Source organism: Pygocentrus nattereri, chromosome 24 (genome assembly GCF_015220715.1).
Source record: "Pygocentrus nattereri isolate fPygNat1 chromosome 24, fPygNat1.pri, whole genome shotgun sequence".
Classification (NCBI taxonomy): domain Eukaryota; kingdom Metazoa; phylum Chordata; class Actinopteri; order Characiformes; family Serrasalmidae; genus Pygocentrus; species Pygocentrus nattereri.
The window spans coordinates 31,754,981-31,777,480 of record NC_051234.1 but is presented as its reverse complement, the minus strand read 5'-3'; the positions used below and the strand labels follow the sequence as shown (position 1 = coordinate 31,777,480).

General features: G+C 44.3%; 2 protein-coding genes and 1 long non-coding RNA gene across 10 annotated transcripts in view; 2 read left to right on the top strand and 1 right to left on the bottom strand.

Moving 5' to 3' along the window:
• The window catches only part of LOC108434224 (GTPase IMAP family member 4), an 8,168-nt gene extending 7,476 nt beyond the window's left edge, over window positions 1-692 (top strand). Inside the window, exon 3 of the mRNA XM_017709203.2 lies at window positions 1-692. This exon is cut by the window's left edge and continues 266 nt beyond it. The gene's annotated coding sequence lies outside the window, so the exon portion shown is untranslated.
• An 11,012-nt stretch (window positions 693-11,704) lies between these two features.
• The window catches only part of asap1b (ArfGAP with SH3 domain, ankyrin repeat and PH domain 1b), a 146,494-nt gene continuing 135,698 nt past the window's right edge, over window positions 11,705-22,500 (top strand). For 5 of the 8 annotated variants that reach the window (XM_017709225.2, XM_017709227.2, XM_017709223.2 and 2 more), the window contains exon 1: window positions 11,705-12,391. In XM_017709225.2, coding sequence (XP_017564714.1) covers window positions 12,266-12,391 — 126 coding nt within the window. In that variant the 5' untranslated portion in view covers window positions 11,705-12,265. The remainder of the gene's footprint in view (window positions 12,392-22,500) is intronic. The other 3 variants (XM_037533821.1, XM_037533820.1, XM_017709228.2) reach the window with 1 other exon arrangement.
• The window catches only part of LOC119262352, a 10,887-nt gene continuing 572 nt past the window's right edge, over window positions 12,186-22,500 (bottom strand). The window contains exon 2 of the long non-coding RNA XR_005129562.1: window positions 12,186-12,437. This is a non-coding gene — a long non-coding RNA (uncharacterized LOC119262352). The remainder of the gene's footprint in view (window positions 12,438-22,500) is intronic.

Sequence of the window (22,500 nt, the reverse complement as noted above, 5' to 3'; positions counted from 1 at the left end):
ACGATTCGCTGACCCCGAAATGTTGCCGTATCGTAAGAGCTCCAGTCTTTTAAGTGATTAAGCGAAATGCTTATTAGTTTTACATGGGATGGTTACGCTTTTGACCTAAATTCAGTTTAACTGTGTACTTCTGTGCGTTCAGGAGGAGGGACCAAGTTTTCACACTACTAATCTCGAGTCTGGGCCATGGAAAACAGTCAATCAGCAGGACTAATTCAGTTTAGTCATTCGTCAGTCGAGTATTTTAAGTAAGTGTGATTGTAATATATCGTCATCAGCATTAGTGTTTTTATCCGAATACTCCTTGGATGTAGGATGAAATTGTGAAGTTACTGGTTTCTCTTTTTTCTGATTTTTGTATTTAAGTTACGGCAAGCTTTGCTATTTAGTTTTACAGAGACTGTGAGACGTTTAAAAGAGTAGTACTACTATAGGAAACCCGTCTTTTCAATCATTCCTGTCATTTTTACGCATCAATATTAGCTTTTAGTGAAATGTTTTGCGTGTAAACACCCAGCATGATGAAGCCGGGATCGTTACTGTCGTTCCTCAATATTACTTGTATACGTTGGGATGGAATGTGGTACACACACTATATATATATATATATATATATATTAGTGTATATGTAATGACACACAGCGATCAGGCATAACATTGTTCTCCTCGTTTCTACGCTCACTGTCCACTTTATCAGCTCCACTTACTGTATAGCTGCACTCTGTAGTTCTACAGTTACAGACTGTAGTCCATCTGTTTCTCTGATACTCTGTTACCCTGTTCTTCAGTGGTCAGGACCCCCATGGACCCTCACAGAGCAGGTACTGTTTGGGTGGTGGATCATTCTCAGCACCGCAGTAACACTGACGTGGTGGTAACAGAGTGAGAATGATCCACCACCCAAACAGTATCTGCTTGTTGAGGGTCCATGGGGGTCCTGACCACTGAAGAACAGGGTAAAAGGGGGTGACAAAATGGACAGTGAGGGTAGGAACAAGGTGGTCATAATGTTATGCCTGATCTGTGTGTGTGTGTGTTTTATTTATTTATATATATATATAATGTAATGTAATGTAATGTGTGGGAAACACACTTGGTGTCGTCGTCATTCTTCAGATTGATGGAGAACGTGTTGTATGTGGGTCTATATAGAACATTTTTGGTTCTGCTATTATTACAATCTTCACATAACAGAAGAATCCCCTTCGGTACTTTGCAGAACCATTTGTAACAATTGATCTCCATTGATCTGAGGAACGATTTCACCAGGCAGAGAACCCTCTAAGCTTGCAAATGGTTCTGTATAGAACTCATGGTTCTAAACAGAATCATTGCCTTATTAAAGAGCCAGTTATAGGACGTAATTGCGCATCAGTGAAGTTTATTTAAACGTTACGGCTTTGCGTTCTTATTTTACAGACACTGTGAGACGGCCAGTTTCAGAGGGACGTTTAAAAATATCAGTTTCTTCTTTTATACCACTCCTGCTGTTGGTAGCACTTCAGAGGTTCCTGTAATTATTACACATCAATATTCGCTGTTAGTGGAGCTTATTAACACCTGCACTAAGACGGACCGTCCAGACATTCCCCATCATCATATTCAGTCTTTGTGCCTGTAGTTAATCTGAGCTGTGTAAATAACGTTCAAAATCACTTATGATAATAAAAATCAGTTTTATTTAATAATATAGATTTCAGTGTAGATTTGAATGCCTGGCGTCTGGTTTGGAGCCAGAGTGTATCTTGATATGTTTGCGTTAATATTTTATGTTTTTTGGGAACGTCTAAGCGTAACTGCGTTCGCTGCTTTAAATGTGAGGCTTTCTGCTGTTATCTGCTCAGTTTTATGCAGCTTTTTCATCACAGCCTCGTCTACAGCCACGTTAATTCTGGACAAATCTAAAATGTTTTTTTACAGCTTCACATGAAAATATCGCAATTGTACAATCCATATTTTGCATTAACTAAACGAAACAGAACAGTGGTTCCAGATGTTTGAACAGTGGTGTGTATTCTATCCGAACTGACCTACAAGCTTTCCTTTACGCCCCAGTCTGGAGCCTGGAGTAGATGCTGTGGAGACGATTGACGGTTCACTTACACAAGCAGTTAAAACGAATACTAATTTATACTGATTTCTAGTATGAGCAGGATCTGAGTTTCCTAGACGGTTGTTGATTTGAAGGCAAGGTGAGTTTCACTGCTGTCACCAGTAAACTAGAAGACACTGTAACTCCAGAGTAGCAGCTCATATTTCTGTTGTTTACGCCGTCTAAGCGTCGGCTCCGTCACCTGGAGGCTGGGAGTTCAGTCCCTGGTGTTGCTGCAGTCCAGGAGCCCAAGCAAACCATCTCGCTTTCTCTGGGTGGGCAGGACACCCCCACCCCTCACCCCCCCCATCTGCCCATCAGTCAGTGCGATGCTACTTAGTGATGGTGTCTATTAGCTGACGTAACCGAACAAGTGGTTAGTGTTCTCCTCTGAGCGTGTTCAGCTGTGCAGTGATGCTGCGTGAGTGGCAGTTTAAATAGTGTGTGTGTGTACTATATACACTCACCGGCCACTTTATTAGGTACCCCTTGCAAGTAAAAGGCTGGACCCCCTTTTTCCTTCAGAACTGTCTTAATTCTTCGTGGCAGACTTTCAACAAGGTGTTAGAAACGTTCCTCAGAGATTCTGGTTGGTTATTTGAGTTCCTGCTGTCTTTCTATCATCTGGAACCAGTCTGCCCGTTCTCCTCTGACCTCTCACACCAACAAGGCATTCTCGTCCACACAACTGACCGCTCACTGGATATTTCCTCTTTTTCGGACCGTTCTCTGTAAACCCTAGAGATGGTTGTGTGTGAAAATCCCAGCAGATCAGCAGTTTCTGAAATACTCAGACCAGCCCGTCTGGCACCAACAACCACGCCACGTTCAAAGCCCCTTAAATCCCCTTTCTTCCCCGTTCTGATGCTCGGTCTGCACTTCAGCAAGTCGTCTTGACCACCTCTACACGCCTAAATGCAGTGAGCTGCGGCCGTGTGATTGGCTGATTAGCTATTTAAGCAACTAAACAGGCGTACCTAATAAAGTGGCCGGTGAGTGTATATATATGAAATGCTGAAATTCTGAGTCTCGGTCGATACCGATATCGATCTGATATGTCAGATCAGTGCCGTCTGTATACAGATTGTTTTTGTTTGTTTGTTTTTCTTCAAAAACAGTGAATGAAATTGTGTTTTGCAGGTTTATTAAATGATAAATGAACCCTCCATAATTAACTATTTACAGCAATGAAATGGTGTTTGTAGAAATTCAGAAAAAAGCCGCGTCAGTCTCGACTGCATATGTGGACATATTTCTATATTGAGCTCTATTTACACAAAGTTAGGTTAGTTCATCATTTATGTTGAACAGACTCTCCCAAAGTTTTACGCTGCTGCGCTGACGTTGAACCGCGTGCTGCACTGGGTCGGTCTGACCAACAGGTCAAAACCAGCTCTAAACAAAGTGACCGCTGGGCCCTGATTGGTGCTCTGGCTTTGCGCTTCTTTCGTTTTGACATGTTACGTTTTTATACACACAGAAACCAAAAGGAACCACAGATTTCTCAAAATGTAGGAGGAAAAAGTCGGATATTAGACTCTGAAATGTAGTGGAGTGAAAGGAGAAAGTCGCCCAGAACGGAGAAACTTCAGTACAGATACACCAAAAATACTAAAGTACAGAAACCAATTACATTTACTCAGTTACTCAGTGTGTCTGCTTCTTTAGACTCTGTGAGCCGGAGTAGGTTTGGTCATGTTCATTAGGCCTTTAATACTGTCCGTCACTACAGCAGATGAGCTGCACTATGTGGTGAAAAAGTTAAAGCAGCCAGTCTCATTTTTCCCTTTTGGTTGAAACGTTATGTTTTATTAAGCCTGTAAGTGCTGTGTGTGTTTTTGCTGTCAGTAGCTGTAGTTTTCTAATGAGATGTATATTTTCTGATTAAAAAAGTGTGTTGAAAATATTGCGCCCCTTTTTTTTATTCCTTTATTTCTTAGTCCATCAATTTTTAAAAATATCTCCATATTTCAGTACTAAGCCATTTATGGTGGTGTGATGGGATGTGGTACATGTAAGTCGTGTGTCATGGTGGTGATGGGATCCAAGCATTTTGGGGACCATTTTTCCTCAAAACACCCAGCGTGGATGTAAGTCAGGGGGTCTTTAGTGTCGTTCCTCAGTATAACGTATGCATTGGGATGAAATGCGGTTCTTCAGGCCCCAAACACACAAGAACGCTTCATTACACAGGACTACACCGTTAAAGATGGTTCTTTAATAAAGACTGTGTTCACCGGTCAGGCCTAACGTTCTGACCACCTCCTCGTTTCTCCGCTCACTGTCCACTTTATCAGCTCCACTTACTGTATAGCTGCACTCTGTAGTTCTACAGTTACAGACTGTAGTCCATCTGTTTCTCTGATACTCTGTTACCCTGTTCTTCAGTGGTCAGGACCCCCATGGACCCTCACAGAGCAGGTACTATTTGGGTGGTGGGTCATTCTCAGCACTGCAGTGATACTGACGTGGTGGTGGTGTGTTAGTGTGTTGTGCTGGTGTGAGTGGATCAGACGCAGCAGTGTCGCTGCTGGACTGAGAATAGTCCACCAACCAGAAATATATATAGAATAATAAAAGACTGTGTATGTAAATTGTCAAAAAAAAAAAAACGTAAAAAAAAATTAAGTTTCTCTAAAATTGATCATTTGTCTCCAGAACACTCCGCAGAACTTTGTCATAATAAATTTAATTCTAAAATTTTGAACCACTGGTGGAATTCCCCTTTAAAGAAAACAGATTGGCTCGCTGTGTTGCAGGTCTTGACCACCAGGTGGCGCCAGACAACCCAGAATACAGTATCACGTTACAAGGCAACTGGCACAGCTGTTTGCATAACTTTTAAGAGGAAAGTAAACTGGCAGTTTCACACTGTGGTGCATATTTTATACACAAAACCCTCCAGAACTCATTTAAATGGAAATAAATGTGTTTATTATAAACACCTTTTGCTTACAAGCCATAAACCCAGTAGTTAAAGCTTGTGCTTCACTGTCATTCCATGTTAAGGTGTGGTCTTCGTCACAGTGGCATCAGTTTTCCGTGACATGGCATCCGAGCAGCACTTGTGGTCCCGGCCTGAGAAAAAAGCTACAGAGGAGCATTCCAGAAAAGGCAGGAGAGGCGCAGCAGTTGGCTGAAGGAATTCCCACACTCCCAGCAGACTGGAGGATTTATACAGACAGTGTGAAGCCAGTTTTAGGGCAGTTTTAAGTCTAGACGTTCCCGAATGATTCAGGTAACCGATACAGCCGGGTTTATCTGTGTGAGCAGACGGAGAACAATCAGAACCGATACGTCAGGGCAAAGTAGCCGTACGTTTAAAGGGCCCGTATTACGAGAAGCTTTAATTAATCACCTTTTCGAGTTTGATGCACTTTGTAAACATTCAGTTAATCAAAATATAACATTCGCTCCTCAGTCCGTCAGTCAGTCCAAATAGGAGACTGAGTGAAGCTGAGGTTTTGTGATGTCACAGCACATTTACATATATCCTCCAATTCAGTAAACAGGAGTTTGGCTCCGCCCACTCGCATCAACGTTATAAGAAGTGTTGCAAGGAGCCTGGGCTGCTTTTTGCCAATACAGGGCAGCTGATTAAAAAAAGAGGTATTGCAATATATGTCGGTATTAAAGGGGACGTCACCAAATTTAACTCAACTGTGATCAGAGGAGACACGGTTCAGACGTCTTTACACTGGTGGTGATGGGAACCTGGCGTCGTCATGACTACAACACAAATATAGCCGGTTTGTTTACCGTCCAAAATGACTAGTGAACCCACACGAGTCTTCTGCGTTCATATGGAATGTTGATGATGGGGAAAATAGTTTGGAATAATGAGTTTTCTTTGGGGACTATTTTGCCGCACAGCGCCCTGCACGTCTCCCTCCACCATGAATGGATTGAAATATTTGAAAATTGATTAAGAAAGCCGACACAAAACTGTCATAAAACAGCGTCTCAGTCATCAGAACCATCTCCCGTAGGAACTTTCTGTGAGGAGCTTTTAGAGGGGGACGTCTGGTTCCCATCACCAACACTGTGAGCAGCTCTGACTCGGTCAGTTTATCTAGAACGGAGCGTTTCTCACCGAACCGCGCTGAACGGCTCTGTTTACACCTTAACTGTTTAATTATGTAGAACTTTTGGAAAGATTGCTGGAGTTCCCCTTCAAGGGCACAGTGACAAAGGCAGCCTGTTTACCTCGTGGAGATGAAAATGAGGCAGAAATGGTCACGTGACGGTGAATGACTGTTTCTGGTGCATTTCCAGGCTTACAAAGCAGCATGATGCACAACATGAGTGGTGACCATCAGGTCTGACCGTCGGCCTGTGAGTTTTGTTCCCTCGTGTCCTCAGCGTGCCCCCCTCAGCACCCCTGTGTGGCAATTTTCTGCCTCAGCAGTGCCTGTGCAGATAATGCATCCTCTTGGCCTTATGTTCACTCGTCTCGGCTGGAATCGCCCCGTTTCCTGTCCCGCAAAAAACTCTGCCCAGACAACCGCAGCCCTGAGAAAAACAGGAAAATGACACATAATGAGTCCTGTGGGCGCTGAGGGAGCTGCAGCGAGGACGAGGACGAGGCCTGAGCCCGCGGGGGCGCCAACGGCACCCCAACCGGCACTGGGGGGGGGGATAAAGGTACTAAACTTTCCCTGGAGTGTTTCCATCAAGGGTACATCTCAGGACCTTTAGTCAGGGAACATAACTAGTCTTTAAACACTGTGTCCACTCACTGTCCACTCTATTAGACACTCCTACCTCGTCGGTCCACCTTGTAGATGTGAAGTCAGAGACGACAGCTCATCTGCTGCTGCACAGTTTGTGTTGGTCATCCTCTAGTCCTTCATCAGTGGTCACAGGACGCTGCCCACAGGACGCTGCCCACAGGACGCTGCTGGCTGGATATTTTTGGTTGGTGGACGATTCTCAGTCCAGCAGCACTGCTGTGTCTGATCCACTCACACACACTAACACACCACCACCACATCAGTGTTACTCACCACCATCTGTAACTGCAGAACTACAAAGTGCAGCTATACAGTACGTGGACCTGATAGTGGACAGAGGTGGTCAGAAGAATGTAGGACTATTAGATCAGATGTATAGATTGTAGATCTAATGTATGTAAATTAGGCTTGGAGAGCCTCACGTTTCCTTCGGCAGGGAGCGAGCTCGGCCTCTTTTCCTGATCCTGAAAACCTTCTGGATCCTGTGTCCCATTGTGACTGTTTTTCTGCACTCGCGGTCGCTTCTCCCTTCCTCTCCTCACACACACACACACACACACACACACTCACCCTCGCATACGCGCCCTCTCTCTCCGGTCAGCTCACTGGGTTGAGGGTGGCAGTGGGAAAGAGGTGAACATGAAGAGAAGAGACGGCTTCCACTGACCTCACTCTTCACTGGATGGACGTTAACTGGCCAGAACAAACCGGGTAAGTCAAGAGGCTGAAACCGCTCAGTGTTTAGTGTTACGGTGAAAGCCGGTAAGCCGGAGGCCGGAGGCCGGAGCAGAGGATCCGACTGATCTACGACCGACGAGGCACTTTAAAGGCAGCTTGTACACTGTTTTACATTATTAGGTCCAGGAAACTATCAAAGGCAGGAAGCTCTGGCTATTTAAAGCTGCACACTCTTTAAAAGGTTCTTTAGGAAAGACAGTGGTTCTACATAGAACCGTGAACACTCTAAGGACCATTTGTCGAGCTCGTAACAACAGAGGAACCCTTTTTGGTGAACCTGTTCTGAAATTGCTCTAAGGTTTATGGTTCTACGTATAATCTTTTTGAAAGGGGTTCTTCTATTGTTATGATGCCAAGCTTGTAACAACGGAAGAATCTTTTTCAAAAAAGTTCTATATGGAACCATGTCTCCATGCAAAGAACCCTTTAAGCATGCAAAAGGTTCTTCGAGTGTTCATGGTTCTACATAGAATCTTTTGAAAAGGGGTTCTTCTATAGTTACTATGTCAACAGAAGAACCTTTTTTGGTGCTATATAGAACCCTTTTCAAAAAGGTTCTGTACAGAATATTTCTATTACAGTTATGGGCTATGAGCTATGAGCTGAGTTATGAGCTATGAGCTGAGTTATGAGTTATGAGCTATGAGCTGAGTTATGAGCCGAGTTATGAGCTATGAGTTATGAGCTATAAGCTGAGTTATGAGTTATGAGCTATGAGCTGAGTTATGAGCTGAGTTATGAGTTATGAGCTATGAGCTGAGTTATGAGCTATGAGCTGAGTTATGAGTTATGAGTTATGAGCTATGAGCTGAGTTATGAGTTATGAGCTATGAGCTGAGTTATGAGCCGAGTTATGAGCTATGAGTTATGAGCTATAAGCTGAGTTATGAGTTATGAGCTATGAGCTGAGTTATGAGTTATGAGTTATGAGCTATGAGCTGAGTTATGAGTTATGAGCTATGAGCTGAGTTATGAGCTATGAGCTATGAGCTGAGTTATGAGCCGAGTTATGAGCTATGATTTATGAGTTATGCTTCTATTATTATTTATAGCATAAAGACCTTTAAAATATTGGTGAAAGTCAAATGACAACAATAAACCCAACAGTGCCACATTTTATTCGTGCAGGTTACAGGTTGGCTGTGAAGTCATGAGGTCATCGTCCTCTCGTTTGTCGAGTTTTTCCTCGAAAGACTCTTTATGGAGCCGGTAAGACATTCAGCTTCATTGAGGAATGACGTGTTGTGTTTCCACCACATTTGGAGCTGATGCTGAAAACGGAGGGGAGGGAAGTTTATTTCACATAACACTGATCAGACACTGCGGTCATTCAAGGTTAAAGATTAAGGTTAAGTGACCCTTATTAGACCCACAACTGGGAAATTTGACCGCCGCATTTAACCCATCTGTGCAGTCAAACACCACATACACACTAGTGTATGAACTCACACTAGGGGGCAGTGAGCACACTTGGCCGTTGGTCACATTGGTGACAGTCAAGTGGCAACAATAAGCCTTTATAAGCTAAAAATATGAAATAGTTCTGGAGTCTATCCCAGTGGTCATCAGGTGGGAGGGAGGATACACCCTGGACAGGCCACCAGTCCATCAAGGGGCACACACACACACACACACACACACACACACGCACACCTAGGGGCAATTTAGCATGTACATACAAACCCTTTTACCCTGTTCTTCAGTGGTCAGGACCCCCATGGACCCTCACAGAGCAGGTACTATTTGGGTGGTGGATCATTCTCAGCACTGCAGTAACACTGACGTGGTGGTGGTGGTGGTGTGTTAGTGTGTGTTGTGCTGGTCTGAGTGGATCAGACACAGCAGTGCTGCTGGAGTTTTTAAACACTGTGTCCACTCACTGTCCACTCTATTGGACGCTCCTACCTCGTCGGTCCACCTTGTAGATGTAAAGTCAGAGAGGACAGCTCATCTGCTGCTGCACAGTTTGTCTCGGTCATCCTCTAGTCCTTCATCAGTGGTCACAGGACGCCGCCCACAGGACGCCGCCCACAGGACGCTGCCCACAGGACGCTGCTGGCTGGATATTTTTGGCTGGTGGACGATTCTCACTGAGGTGTTTAAAACCTCCAGCAGCGCTGCTGTGTCTGATCCACTCAGACAAGCACAACACACACTAACACACAGTGTCTCAGTCTCTCAGTGTCACTGCAGTGCTGAGAATGACCCACCACCCAAACAGTACCTGCTCTGTGAGGGTCCATGGGGGTCCTGACCACTGAAGAACAGGGTAACAGAGTATCAGAGAAACAGATGGACTACAGTCTGTAACTGTAGAACTACAGAGTGGAACTATACAGTAAGTGGAGCTGATAAAGTGGACAGTGAGGTGGTCAGAATGTTACACCTGATTGGTGTGTATATGTTCTCATATTACAAGTGACATTGCAGTCACGGTAGTTTATCAGTAATAGTTTAACATTAAACATTAAACCTTTATTGTAGTTTATTATGTGGAAACAGTGGGCGGTAATATGCTAATCTGGTAGTGCTGCTTTCAGACGCAGCTGGAATGGACCAGCTTCATCTCTGGTACTGAACAAATTGAAGTCAGTAGAGCAGATTACAGTCAGGCCAACCTACACTTTAAAAATAAGGTTATTTAGTAAAGGCAATGGTTCTATCTAGAACCATGAGTTCTATCTAGAACCATGTGCATGCTTAAATGGTGGATTGCATTGTGAAACTGCTATTTAGATTGATGGAGAATGTGTGGCATTTGATTCAATCTAGAACCTTTTTGAAAATGGTTCTATATAGCACCAAAAAGGGTTCTTCTAATGTCAGAACAGACTGTAATCTTTTTGGTGTTAAACGGAACCATATACACTTCTTTAGTAAAGAAACTGGTTCTTTATAGAACCATGAACACTCAGATAACCCTTTGCGTGATTAAAGGGTTCTTTGGATTATGTAAGGGTTCTTCAGATTGATGGAAGATTTGCCCGAATGTGCTATAGATGGTTCTACACTGAACCTTTTTAAAAAAGGGTTCTTTATGGCACAAAACGGTTCTTCTGTCTTTATAAGCTTGACATCATAACAATAGAAGAACCCTTTTGGGTGCTATATAGAACCATTTCCTGAAAGGTTCTATTTAGAACTACCCACAGCATATTTTCCGTTAGTCTAAAGAACCCATTCATGATGCAAAGAACCCTTTAATCATGCAAAGCGTTCTTTGAGTGTTCATGGTTCTATATAAAAGTTTTTTTCACTAAAGAACCACTGGAGCATCATCTTTTTTAAGAGTGTACACGTTCTCTATCAATCTGAGGAAGCATTCCACCATGCAAAGAACCATTAAGTATGTAAATGGTTCTAAAACTCTTGAAGAACCGTCTTTTTTAAGACTGTGGAAGATGGGGGGGGGGGTGAACATTACATATATTATTTATTCTTAAATGGTTCTTTGCATGCTGAAATGGTTCTCCAGAATGATGCTGTATGTGTTGTATATGGTTCTATATAGAACCTTTTTGAAAATGGTTCAATATAGCACCAAAAAAGGTGTGTATATATATATATATATATATATATATATATATATATATATATCTGTGTTGTAGTCATGGCGACCCCTGGTTCCTATCACCACCACTGTAAACACACCTGAACCACTTTACTCTCTGAATGTCTCAGTTTACATGTCAAGGACTAATTAAAACTACTATAAAAGCTTCCAGGTATATTTTATTTAGATACTATATACATATAAATGTCCACATTTGTTATGTTCACTGTAGAAATACACAAGGTAGTCGCCTTTTTATATGCACAAGAACATTATATAAAATTATATATACACATATATACCATGTAAATGTCCACACTTGCTATATTCAGTGTAGGAATACACAAGGTAGTCCCCTTTTATATCCATATGTAATATTTTAAATATATTATTTAGAAAAGAAAAACGTATCGATATCGGGAAATTAGCTTCGATATTAGTTGGTATCGAAAGGAAAACGAGCTGTATCGCCCAACCGAGCAGAACAGCTGGAATGGAGCCTCTTCAGCCCGTCATGTGAGGCATCACGGCGCATGCGCAGAGCCGAGTGCTACCAACAGTGGGTGGATGGGGGGAGAGAGAGAGAGAGAGAGAGAGAGAGAGAGAGAGAGGGACGGATGTCACATATTGCGCATTAAACGCAGGCTACGGTCCGACGAGCGAGCAGAGGCGACAGAGTCGAGCGGAAAACGGTCCTAATTTAACGGCGAAATGTGGTTTTGCTGCCGCGGCGGTTTGAACATCATCGCCCGGAATGTGTTCATCCGCCGCCGCTAACGGTCGCTCAGTTTACGCCGTGAGCCGGAGCCGCAGCCGGAGCCCGAGCCGCAGCCGAACCGTCCAGATACTCAGAGCAGAGGTTCGCAGGGGGAGCGAGTGAGACAGGACGGCACCCCGAGTCCCGAAACCGCCGCTGAAACGATTTCCCCCCCAGCCGGAACCGTGTTTCCGTGTGTTTATTAGCCCGCTAACGTTAGTCGGTCGGTCCAGTCCAGTCCAGTGCAGTCCAGTCGGCGACTAACCGCCTCGGAAGTTTCTGCTGTTCTTCTCTCCTTTTTTAATGCTCTCGCTTTTCTGAACGAACCTTCCCGTCTTGTTTGTTTTCCTTCTCTTTCGGGGGGAAAACCCTTCCACCGCTGCCCGAGTAGGATGCCGGATCAGATATCGGTGTCCGAGTTCCTCTCGGAGACGACGGAGGATTACAACTCTCCCACCACGTCCAGCTTCACCACCCGCCTCCAGAGCTGCAGGAACACCGTCAGCGTGCTGGAGGAGGTAAGGGTTCCTCCTCAGGAGGAGAACCATCAACAGCCTGGGCAAGCTGAGAGAGAGAGAGAGAGGAGGGGTCAGAGAGGAGCACACTGGAGGAGAGAGAGGGTGTTAGGTGCACAAGACGGTTCTTCAGGGGTTCTTTAGTGACAGGATTGGTTCTATTTTGCCATTTGCATGCCTACATGGTTCTTCAGATTGATGGAGAACGTTTCGCTTGTGGTTCTGTGTAGAACCTTTTTGAAAAAGCACCAAAAAGGGTTCTGTTATTCTCTTGTTCTCTTGATGTCAGACTTGTAACAGTAGAAGAACCCTTTTTGGTGCTATATAGGACCGTATGCAACATATTCTCTATCAATCGGAAGAACCATTTTACCACGCAGAGAACCATTTACGCATGCAAATGGTTCTATTTAGAACCTTGAGCTCTGTTTGGAACTATTTGCATGCCTAAATGGTTCTTCGGATTGATGGAGAATGTTTCGTATGTGGTTCTGTGTAGAACCTTTTTGAAAAAGCACCAAAAAGGGTTCGGTCATTCTCATGATGGCAAACTCGTTACAGCAGAAGAACCCTTTTGGTTCTGTATAGAACCTTATGTGAGATATTCTCCGTCTGAATTTAAGGGTGCAAATGGTTCAACATATAAGTCATGGCTCTATATAGAACCATTCCCATAGCACCCTTTAAGAACCGTCCTTTGTAAGAGTGTAGATGTTTGTGTATTTGTGGTGTGAGGGCAGTGGTAGTATGTTGGCGGGCAGTGTTCAGTGGTGTGAGTGTGAGGGCAGTGGTAGTGTGTTGGCGGGCAGTGTTCAGTGAGTGTGAGGGCAGTGGTAGTGTGTTGGCGGGCAGTGTTCAGTGGTGTGAGTGTGAGGGCAGTGGTAGTGTGTTGGCGGGCAGTGTTCAGTGGTGTGAGTGTGAGGACAGTGATAGTGTGTTGGCGGGCAGTGTTCAGTGGTGTGAGTGTGAGGACAGTGATAGTGTGTTGGCGGGCAGTGTTCAGTGGTGTGAGTGTGAGGACAGTGGTAGTGTGTTGGCGGGCAGTGTTCAGTGGTGTGAGTGTGAGGGCAGTGGTAGTGTGTTGGCGGGCAGTGTTCAGTGGTGTGAGTGTGAGGACAGTGATAGTGTGTTGGCGGGCAGTGTTCAGTGAGTGTGAGGGCAGTGGTAGTGTGTTGGCGGGCAGTGTTCAGTGGTGTGAGTGTGAGGGCAGTGGTAGTGTGTTGGCGGGCAGTGTTCAGTGGTGTGAGTGTGAGGGCAGTGGTAGTGTGTTGGCGGGCAGTGTTCAGTGGTGTGAGTGTGAGGGCAGTGGTAGTGTGTTGGCGGGCAGTGTTCAGTGGTGTGAGTGTGAGGGCAGTGGTAGTGTGTTGGCGGGCAGTGTTCAGTGGTGTGAGTGTGAGGGCAGTGGTAGTGTGTTGGCGGGCAGTGTTCAGTGGTGTGAGGGCAGTGGTAGTGTGTTGGCGGGCAGTGTTCAGTGGTGTGAGGGCAGTGGTAGTGTGTTGGCGGGCAGTGTTCAGTGGTGTGAGTGTGAGGGCAGTGGTAGTGTGTTGGCGGGCAGTGTTCAGTGGTGTGAGTGTGAGGGCAGTGGTAGTGTGTTGGCGGGCAGTGTTCAGTGGTGTGAGTGTGAGGGCAGTGGTAGTGTGTTGGCGGGCAGTGTTCAGTGGTGTGAGTGTGAGGGCAGTGGTAGTGTGTTGGTGTTCAGTGGTGTGAGTGTGAGGGCAGTGGTAGTGTGTTGGCGGGCAGTGTTCAGTGGTGTGAGTGTGAGGGCAGTGGTAGTGTGTTGGCGGGCAGTGGTGTGAGTGTGAGGGCAGTGGTAGTGTGTTGGTGGGCAGTGTTCAGTGGTGTGAGTGGAAAAGTGATTAGAGTTGGACAGAATTGCAGACGGCAAAACGGTGTTTGGTAGAGTGACCAAATAGTGCTGGGTGAGGTTTGATCAGATAGTTTTGGCTGAGTAGTGTTTGGTTGTGTTGTTGAGTTTGATCATACACTTTTGGCCAGATAGCGTTGGGTAGCCTTTGGCCAGATAGCGTTGGGTAGCCTTTGGCCAGATAGCGTTGGGTAGCCTTTGGCCAGATAGCGTTGGGTAGCCTTTGGCCAGATAGCGTTGGGTAGCCTTTGGCCAAATGAACACTGAATAGCGCTTGGCCAGATACCGTGGGCTAATGTTTGGCCAAATAGTGGTAGAATTAGGCCGAATGGTTTTGGATGTTTGGCCAAATTAGTGTTGTGTGACGTTTGGTAGTGGAGAGCATGTGGCCGAATAATGTTGGGTAGCCTTTGTCCAGATGGCACTGGATACTATTTGACTAGGTGGTGCTGGGTAGTGTTTGCCCAAAAACCATGTGTAACTCAGTAGCAGTGATGTTTAGGCCTTTTTCAAGGCTCTCGATTGTGCTGTCAAATATCTCTGACATTGGTTTGAAAAGAAACATTCAGAAAAGTGTATTTGGTTTAAAATGCTTGTCTGACTGTTCTTGTCCTGCAGTGACCTGAAGTTGTTCTTATCTGATCTAAATAACGAGTGACCTGTTACACCAGCCACTGCTGTGTGGAGTGTTTGTTGCCACACATCCTGTGTTCACACCAGCCATGTTTACATGCACCCTAGTAATCTGTTAATAGTCCAGCTTCCAAACACCTCGGTTGGAATAGTCTAGTCTGATTGAGGCAATTCAGAATACAGTTTCTATCCGACTGATTGATTTGGGTAATCCTGTAAATAATCTGTTAAATAGAAGAATAATATCAGTGTTAACGCCTGTATCCGATTACATTCCCTATCGGAAAGTTTCAGTCCGTTCTGCATGTGCGTCGCGTCACAGTGAGAGTTTATACCGTTCAACACGGCGGAGCAGAAACTGGTCTGCAGAGGAGACGAAGTTCATGCTCTGATCTTTAAAAGACGGCGGTGGGACGGACGTCCATCTTATGCGTCTCAGAGCACGACGTCTTCCTCCCGGCCTTCTTTAATAAGGACGTGTGAAGGACGTTTTCCTGAGTCTGACGTCATTTTAAAGCAGTTAAAAACACAATCACTGCTCACTGCTGCTCATCTCACTCTGACTGTATTCACATGATGCTGGTTGTCATGGTAACGTCTACACTAAACGGTTCTCCACGCATGCGCGTCATTTTGGATATGATTACCTGTGGTGAGCATGTAAACGAAGATTTTCCATTGGATTATTGAATATTATTGAAGTGAGAATAAACACCTCCGTCTGAATCTGAAATCCGAATGTGTTCAGTCGGATTGGCAAAAATCTTTGCATGTAAACACTGAGTAGCTGGCTCAGCCTGGAGTTACATTTGTTTCTGATTAAGATTTTAGATCTTAATTATGACGCTTATGAAACGCAGACATCGGGTTCTTGTGTGCTGAAGTTTGTCCATCTGTCAATGTGGAAGCTCAACGTCCGTCGAGAGTTCGGGTTCATTTGAATGCGAGTTCCTGCAAGTTCACCATTTTTGGTCCCGGGGCTCATTTACATGCTGTTGCACTTGACATGCTATAAGGGTGTTGGTGCTTCCACCTGCTGCACCATTGGAACCTACACTGATGTGTTATGTTGCTCAGATTTTAGAGAAAGCTTCCTTCTTCTCTGTGAAGCAGTGTGGTCAGTGCATTGCTTATGGGCGATTGGAATACATTCGGATATCACTTTCCTGCATGAAAAAGCCAGGTAGAAACATCACCAGCGCCCACTGTGAGCAGATAAGGATAGAAACAAACAAACGGATGGATCTTGACTGCATTTAACAAGTGCTTTCTGTGCTTTTCGTGGTCCATACACTAGGGCTGACAGATTCATCTTTTTATATCCAAGGTGCATTTTTAGAGAGTGCAGTTTTCTAATTGCAAGAGCTGCAATTACTTAAAATATTAGTAGTGTTTGCTTGTGTTTGGCAATTAATGGCTTATGGAGTTTGATCAAACACTTTTGGGTAGTGTCTGGACAAATAGCGTTGGGCAGCTTTTGGCCAAATAGCGTTGGGCAGCTTTTGGCCAAATAGCATTGGGCAGCTTTGGGCCAAATAGCGTTGGGCAGCTTTGGGCCAAATAGCGTTGGGCAGCTTTGGGCCAAATGGCGTTGGGCAGCTTTGGGCCAAATGGCGTTGGGCAGCTTTGGGCCAAATGGCGTTGGGCAGCTTTGGGCCAAATGGCGTTGGGCAGCTTTGGGCCAAATGGCGTTGGGCAGCTTTGGGCCAAATGGCGTTGGGCAGCTTTGGGCCAAATGGCGTTGGGCAGCTTTGGGCCAAATGGCGTTGGGCAGCTTTTGGCCAAATGGCGTTGGGCAGCTTTGGGCCAAATAGCTTTTGGCTTAGTAATTTGGGTAGCTTCTGGCCACTTAGTGTTGGGTAGTGTTTGGACAAATAGTGTTGGGTAGTGTTTGGACAAATAGTGTTGGGTAGTGTTTGGACAAATAGTGTTGGGTAGTGTTTGGACAAATAGTGTTGGGTAGTGTTTGGACAAATAGTCTTGGGTAGTGTTTGGACAAATAGTCTTGGGTAGTGTTTGGACAAATAGTGTTTGGTTGTTGTATACTGCCTGTAGAGACCAATCAGAGGCAGCCAAACCCCCATGTGTTGTGACATCACAACCACAAATTACTGGCTGTCTGGCGCACTATGTTCAGGGGTCAAGCCTCAAGCTAGATAAAGTGGACATTCTGGTCTTCTTGGCACAAAAAAGCCTGAACCTTAATTTACAAAAGAAAAATCACAATTTAAATCATATTCGCAATATTAGTCTTAAAAATCACAGATTGGTACTTTCCCCAAACCATTCATCCCTGCCGTATACAATTACATAAGCAGAAACACGTTTTCTGAGTGCTGACTAACAGTCAGGTTTCTGCAGTTATCTGATTAGTCAAACGGTCGTGTAAACACCACACGCCAATCTAGAAATCTGATAAAGAAGCTGGATTTTAGCTCAGATTTTTCAGTGCTGTGAACTCTTACTCTGATTTCTTTCCGATTTCTCGATCTGACCATGTGCGACAACACACGGCTCGAGTTTTATCTTGTCGTCTTCTGTGAGTTTGTTGCCCGGTTGCAAAGCAGAAGTCTGATTGCTGTCTGGCTCATGTATACGCCGAGTTTCCCCATTATCTGATTACTCAAGTGCGTGTAAATGCGTTGATTGGATTACTGACCAAATCGGATTTTCTGCAGTTATTGGATTATTACTGCGTGTAAACACGAGGCTGGAATTTTCTTTTTTTTTTGCGCTCCGAGCCGATAAAAGTGTCCAAGTCAAAATTGTCGACTCGTATCATTGAGGGGGAAAAAACAAAGCCGGAATGACGGATCTCATCCGGTCAAACTGGGGACACGTTTTAGTGAAAAGTGTAAACAGAATTCCGTCAGTTTGTCCAGATCCAATCCGGACACTAAACACGTGTTAATGCCAGAGGTAAACAGTCTAATGTTTGTGTAAGGGATGTGTTCACTTATCTGCGTCTTCATGGCTTCTCTCTTAAAGATGATGGGTTTCAGACTGACACGCTGGCAATTATCTTCTTTTTTTTTTTTCCTCACTGTTGACTGTGATTAGCAGTCATAAGCATAATAACACAATGAGCAAGACTGTTGCACCCACTTAAAATTACACCTAGAAGTCTATAAATGAACTATGATGCCTGTCTGAGCTTCGGCTCTGCAGTTAAACTGCTTCTGGATTAACTCGCGCGCATCTTCTTTTAGAACCTAGCACAGGTGGGTTTGTAGACGGACGGATTGATGGTTTATCTGGCTCATCGTCGGCTCTGCTCGCATGACTCAGCCTGGGAGGAGAGCTAAATCAAATCATGCTTTCTCCTGAAACCACGTTATGATTTTACTGCTGTCACTTGCCCAGGCAGACGTGGTACGTTTGGCGCTCTGAGCTTGAGCGCTGAGCTTCGAGGAAGAATAACTGCATTGACATTTGCACGGGTGGCCATAGCGTGAGGAGGGGGTTGAGCTTTGGTCACCAGTCATTTGCTTTTCGGCCAACAGACCAAAGCGTAAAGGCTGTTTTACCGTAAGGCCTGAAACATACTTCACGCAAGGCCGCGAACGCAAATGACGGCGCTTGTTCAACGCACTGGAAACTCTCGGTCCTTCTGTACGAACTCAGTGCCTTCTTACGTTGCTGTGGAAGTTAAAACCCTCTACTGAAGGGGGCGATAGAGTGCAGATCAGAGAGGGATCCACTGTGGGTAGTAGAGGAGAGTGAGCTGCTTTACCTCTTCTCTTGGATTGGAAATGCGATAGTTAATCATATTTTTAAGTCGTGATGCTCGTCTGCTGTGGCAGTGGAGAAGCACACTGGCGGTACTGCTTGGCCAGGCTTGGCTGTCGTTTTAGCGCCCCCTTGCTGCAACGCCCAGATTGCAGCTCGCGCTTGTGTCGTATCACGTAATGCGTCGTGACACATTTTTCAATGCCACTAAGCGCAAAACCCCGTCGGCGTAGCTCGAAGTGTCTGCGCCCTTGCGTGAAGTATGCTTCAGGCATAATCGGTTAATAAACAATAGATTAAGATAAAGAAAGATAAACAGGTGATATAAAGATGTTTGTGCTGTAGTTGTGTTGTAGTTTCGAACTCACTTCTGAGCCTTTTACAGATATTCCACCACTGCTTTATAATAGAGTGACAGTATTTTGTTAACAGTTAACACAAAAGAGACGTGTTGTATTTTGCAGCCATGATTTTTGTGTATATTTACAAGTGAATTAGTATTTTACAGCTCTAATGTTGCATCATTTCAACAGCTATATTGTATTAAATGATACTTTTTTAATCCCACATTCACACTAGTGAACACACACACTAGGGGGCAGTGAGCACACTTACCCGGAGCGGTGGGCAGCCCTATCCACAGCACCCGTGGAGCAGTTGGGGGTTAGGTGTTTTGCTCAAGGACACCTCAGTCATGGACTGTCGGCCCTGGGGATCGAACCGGCGACCTTCCGGTCACAGTTCCCAAACCTCCAGCCCATGACTGCCCAATATTCCCAGTATTATGCACGAATCCCCAATATTATGTTATATTATATTATGTTGTTATATTATAAATTGCAGTTTGTTGCCATTTTTGCATTTTATTACCAACTTACTACTATTAACAAACAATAATTTAGCCTGTAATTTTTAGGTTAATAAAACTTAAAATAATATTGCCCTAACATAACCAGCTTATTAAACGGCCCGTGTCGTGGAAAACCATATTTTTCTACAGTTTTAGAAAAAAAAGTGCTTGAATGGACTCACAGCAGTGCCCGACCAACGGTGGCATGCAGTCGTGAAAACGGTGCCATGGCGACAGCATGAAAATTAGTGCTTATCGTGTATCAAATTTCTTGGAGTGTCGTGATATATTTTTGCCATCTCGCCCACCTCTACAGGGAACCAGTCAGGAGTCGGGCTGAAGGATTAATCATTATATCGAAATCGCAGTTTGAAAAGGTGCAAATTTAAAATCGCAAGAGCTTCAGTTTTATAGTCTTACTGTTAATTAAGGACAGTGTTTAAAATTTTAAGCAGGGAAATTTTACCTAATAACGTGAAGGTTGTGAACAACCACAAATGAGTGGCAGGCTGGTGCACTGTGTTATCAGTTCCAGTCTCAAGCCAGAAAAAATATACCCTGGTCTTCTTAGCTAAAAAGTGGCCCTCAGTTCATACCTTAATTATAAATAATTGCAGTGTAAATTGCCATAATTCTCAAATGGATGTTTTGCCGAAAATCGTTCAGACCTAATCAGAACAGACGTCTTTTATTATTACAGGCTGTTTATAATATAAAGGCTGCCTGAGAGGATGGCTGGAATATCTTTGCCAGCTCTAAATGCTGGGTGACGAACTGGAGGTTTCAGTTTCAGTTTCACCGTTTTCGGTGATCTGTGGAAGCCGAGCGTAAAATTTTGTGGAGTATTGCAAATATATTTTTTCCATGTTGCCCACCTCTACGGGGAAGCAATCGGAAGTGGCGCTGAAAGATGAATAGTTTTTATATTGAAATTTCAATTTAAGAGAGTGAAAATTTCAAATTGCAAGAGCTTCGCTTTTTATTATGGTCTTTAAGTTGGGAAATTTCACCTAATAACATGGAGCTCGTGAACTGCTGTGACATCGCAACCACAAATGTGTGGCATACGCTGGCCTTCTTAGCCTGCACCTCAATTTATACCTTAATTATAAATAATTGCGGTTTAAATTGCCATCAATCTCAATTTAGATGTTTTGCCAAAATCGTTCAGCCCTAATCTTTTATTATTACAGGCTGTTTGGAGTTAAGGAGGTTTCATTTTCAGTTTCACCGCTTTTTCATTTTCGGTGATCCGTGGAAGCCGAGTGTAAAGTGTTTGAGCCGAGTTTGGTGGAAGGCTGTTACATGACTGGTGGGCTTGCGAGCATCTCTGATTGCACTGTTCTGATCAATCGCCTCTCTGTTGGGCTGATGTGCTCTGTGTTGGCCTGTGTGTGTGTGTGTGTGTGTGTGCAGTTTGAGATTGGCCTGTTGGAGAGCCAGAGGGTTGGTGGTGTTGCCGGGGAGGGGAGGGGAGGAAAAGGCCTCGTGCTGCTGTAACGCTGTGCGCTCTAATGCTTTCCTCTCCGTTATATAACAAGCAGGCCTCACAGCACTAATCTGAGCTGCCAGAGCCGACTGAGCCAGGCTGATACTGCACCAATACCTACATACGCTTTGTATATGTATAGCATGAACATAAATTGCATAAAATAAAAAAATAGCATGACAAATTGACAGAAAAGGAGAGAAAGAACAGAAGGCTAAGGTAAATTAACTCCCAGTCCCATTTATTACTTTTACTCCTACCCCTCGTTTTTGAGTGTCCCCTTTCCAGCAACCTCACTGCTGGGCTTTAGTTACATTCAGGGATCATACGCCTTCAAAGAGGGGGGCAATTATTTATTATCACCCCCCCTAATTCTTCAGTGATGTGAAGCTGAAGTCAGATGTTCTCCAGATTCTTGTTAGAATTTTCCCGTTCCACCTTAAATGGAGCAGCAGTTACATTCTGGTGCTTCAGGCGTCAGAACTGCTGGACTATTTAAGGTGGAACGGGTAGTTTATCTGTCTAGCTACCGAGACGTCAGCAAAGTATTAGTGATTGTTTTATGCTTCTTATGAAGAAAAGGACCAAAATCCACTGAAACAGCATCAAACTGAGTCTCTTGTTCTCCGTCTGGCTGGTTTTTCCTCTTTCCTCATGTCTCTCTGATTGGAGTCTCTGAAAAACCTCCGTTTGGAGGGTCATGCAGCCCCAACACTTCACCCCACCCCTCTATCCTCTATCGTGAACGAGCAAAACTAAGAGGTCTGGGCTAAGGGGTGGGGGCGAGGGGTGAAGTGGTATTGGGCTTTAATGTCCTAGTCGGAATGACCTCTGACCACCAAGCCAGCAAATTTTGGTCGATGTCACTTGGCTATTATTTTACAATACTTTAATATTCTATAAGATTAAACAAGTTGTTATTATTATTATTATTATTATTTGCTAGTGTGATTTATGTTGTATTAATTGCATAAATTCAAGAATTTTTTTATTTTTAGTCTGTTTTTATTTAAAGACGCTCAAATCTTGATGCAACTTTGATGGATGAGCCAACGTGTGTCGAAAGCAGGACCGAGTACGCGCCGCGTGAGTTCGTGGGCTGATTAGACAGTGACGGGTCGTCTGGCATATGGACACAGTGTTTTTCATATTTATGTTATTAAAAAATGCAATTTATTTGATTTAAGATGATTCCGAGCTGTTAAGAGTCGGAGTGATTCAGCCGAATCGGTGAGGATTCCAGTTGGATGAATCACCTGAATCACTGAGTCATTATCACCTCAGTAGCCTGGAACAACTGCAACATCTGCCGTTACAGAAAAGACTGGAACGTCAAATATTTCCTGGTTTATTGGTGGAATGATATTGAGGCCAAGAATGTGTAGAATAGAATATTTCTGTATCCTGTTAGAAATGAAGGCTCTGTGCAGGAACATGTTTCGGTCATCAAGGTACAAACAGTGTAAACGTTCCCTCAGAGGTTCTACAGTGGTTCTAAGGTCTGATTGTGGAGCTTAAATCAGGTTCTCCAGGTGAAAAGTTGGTAT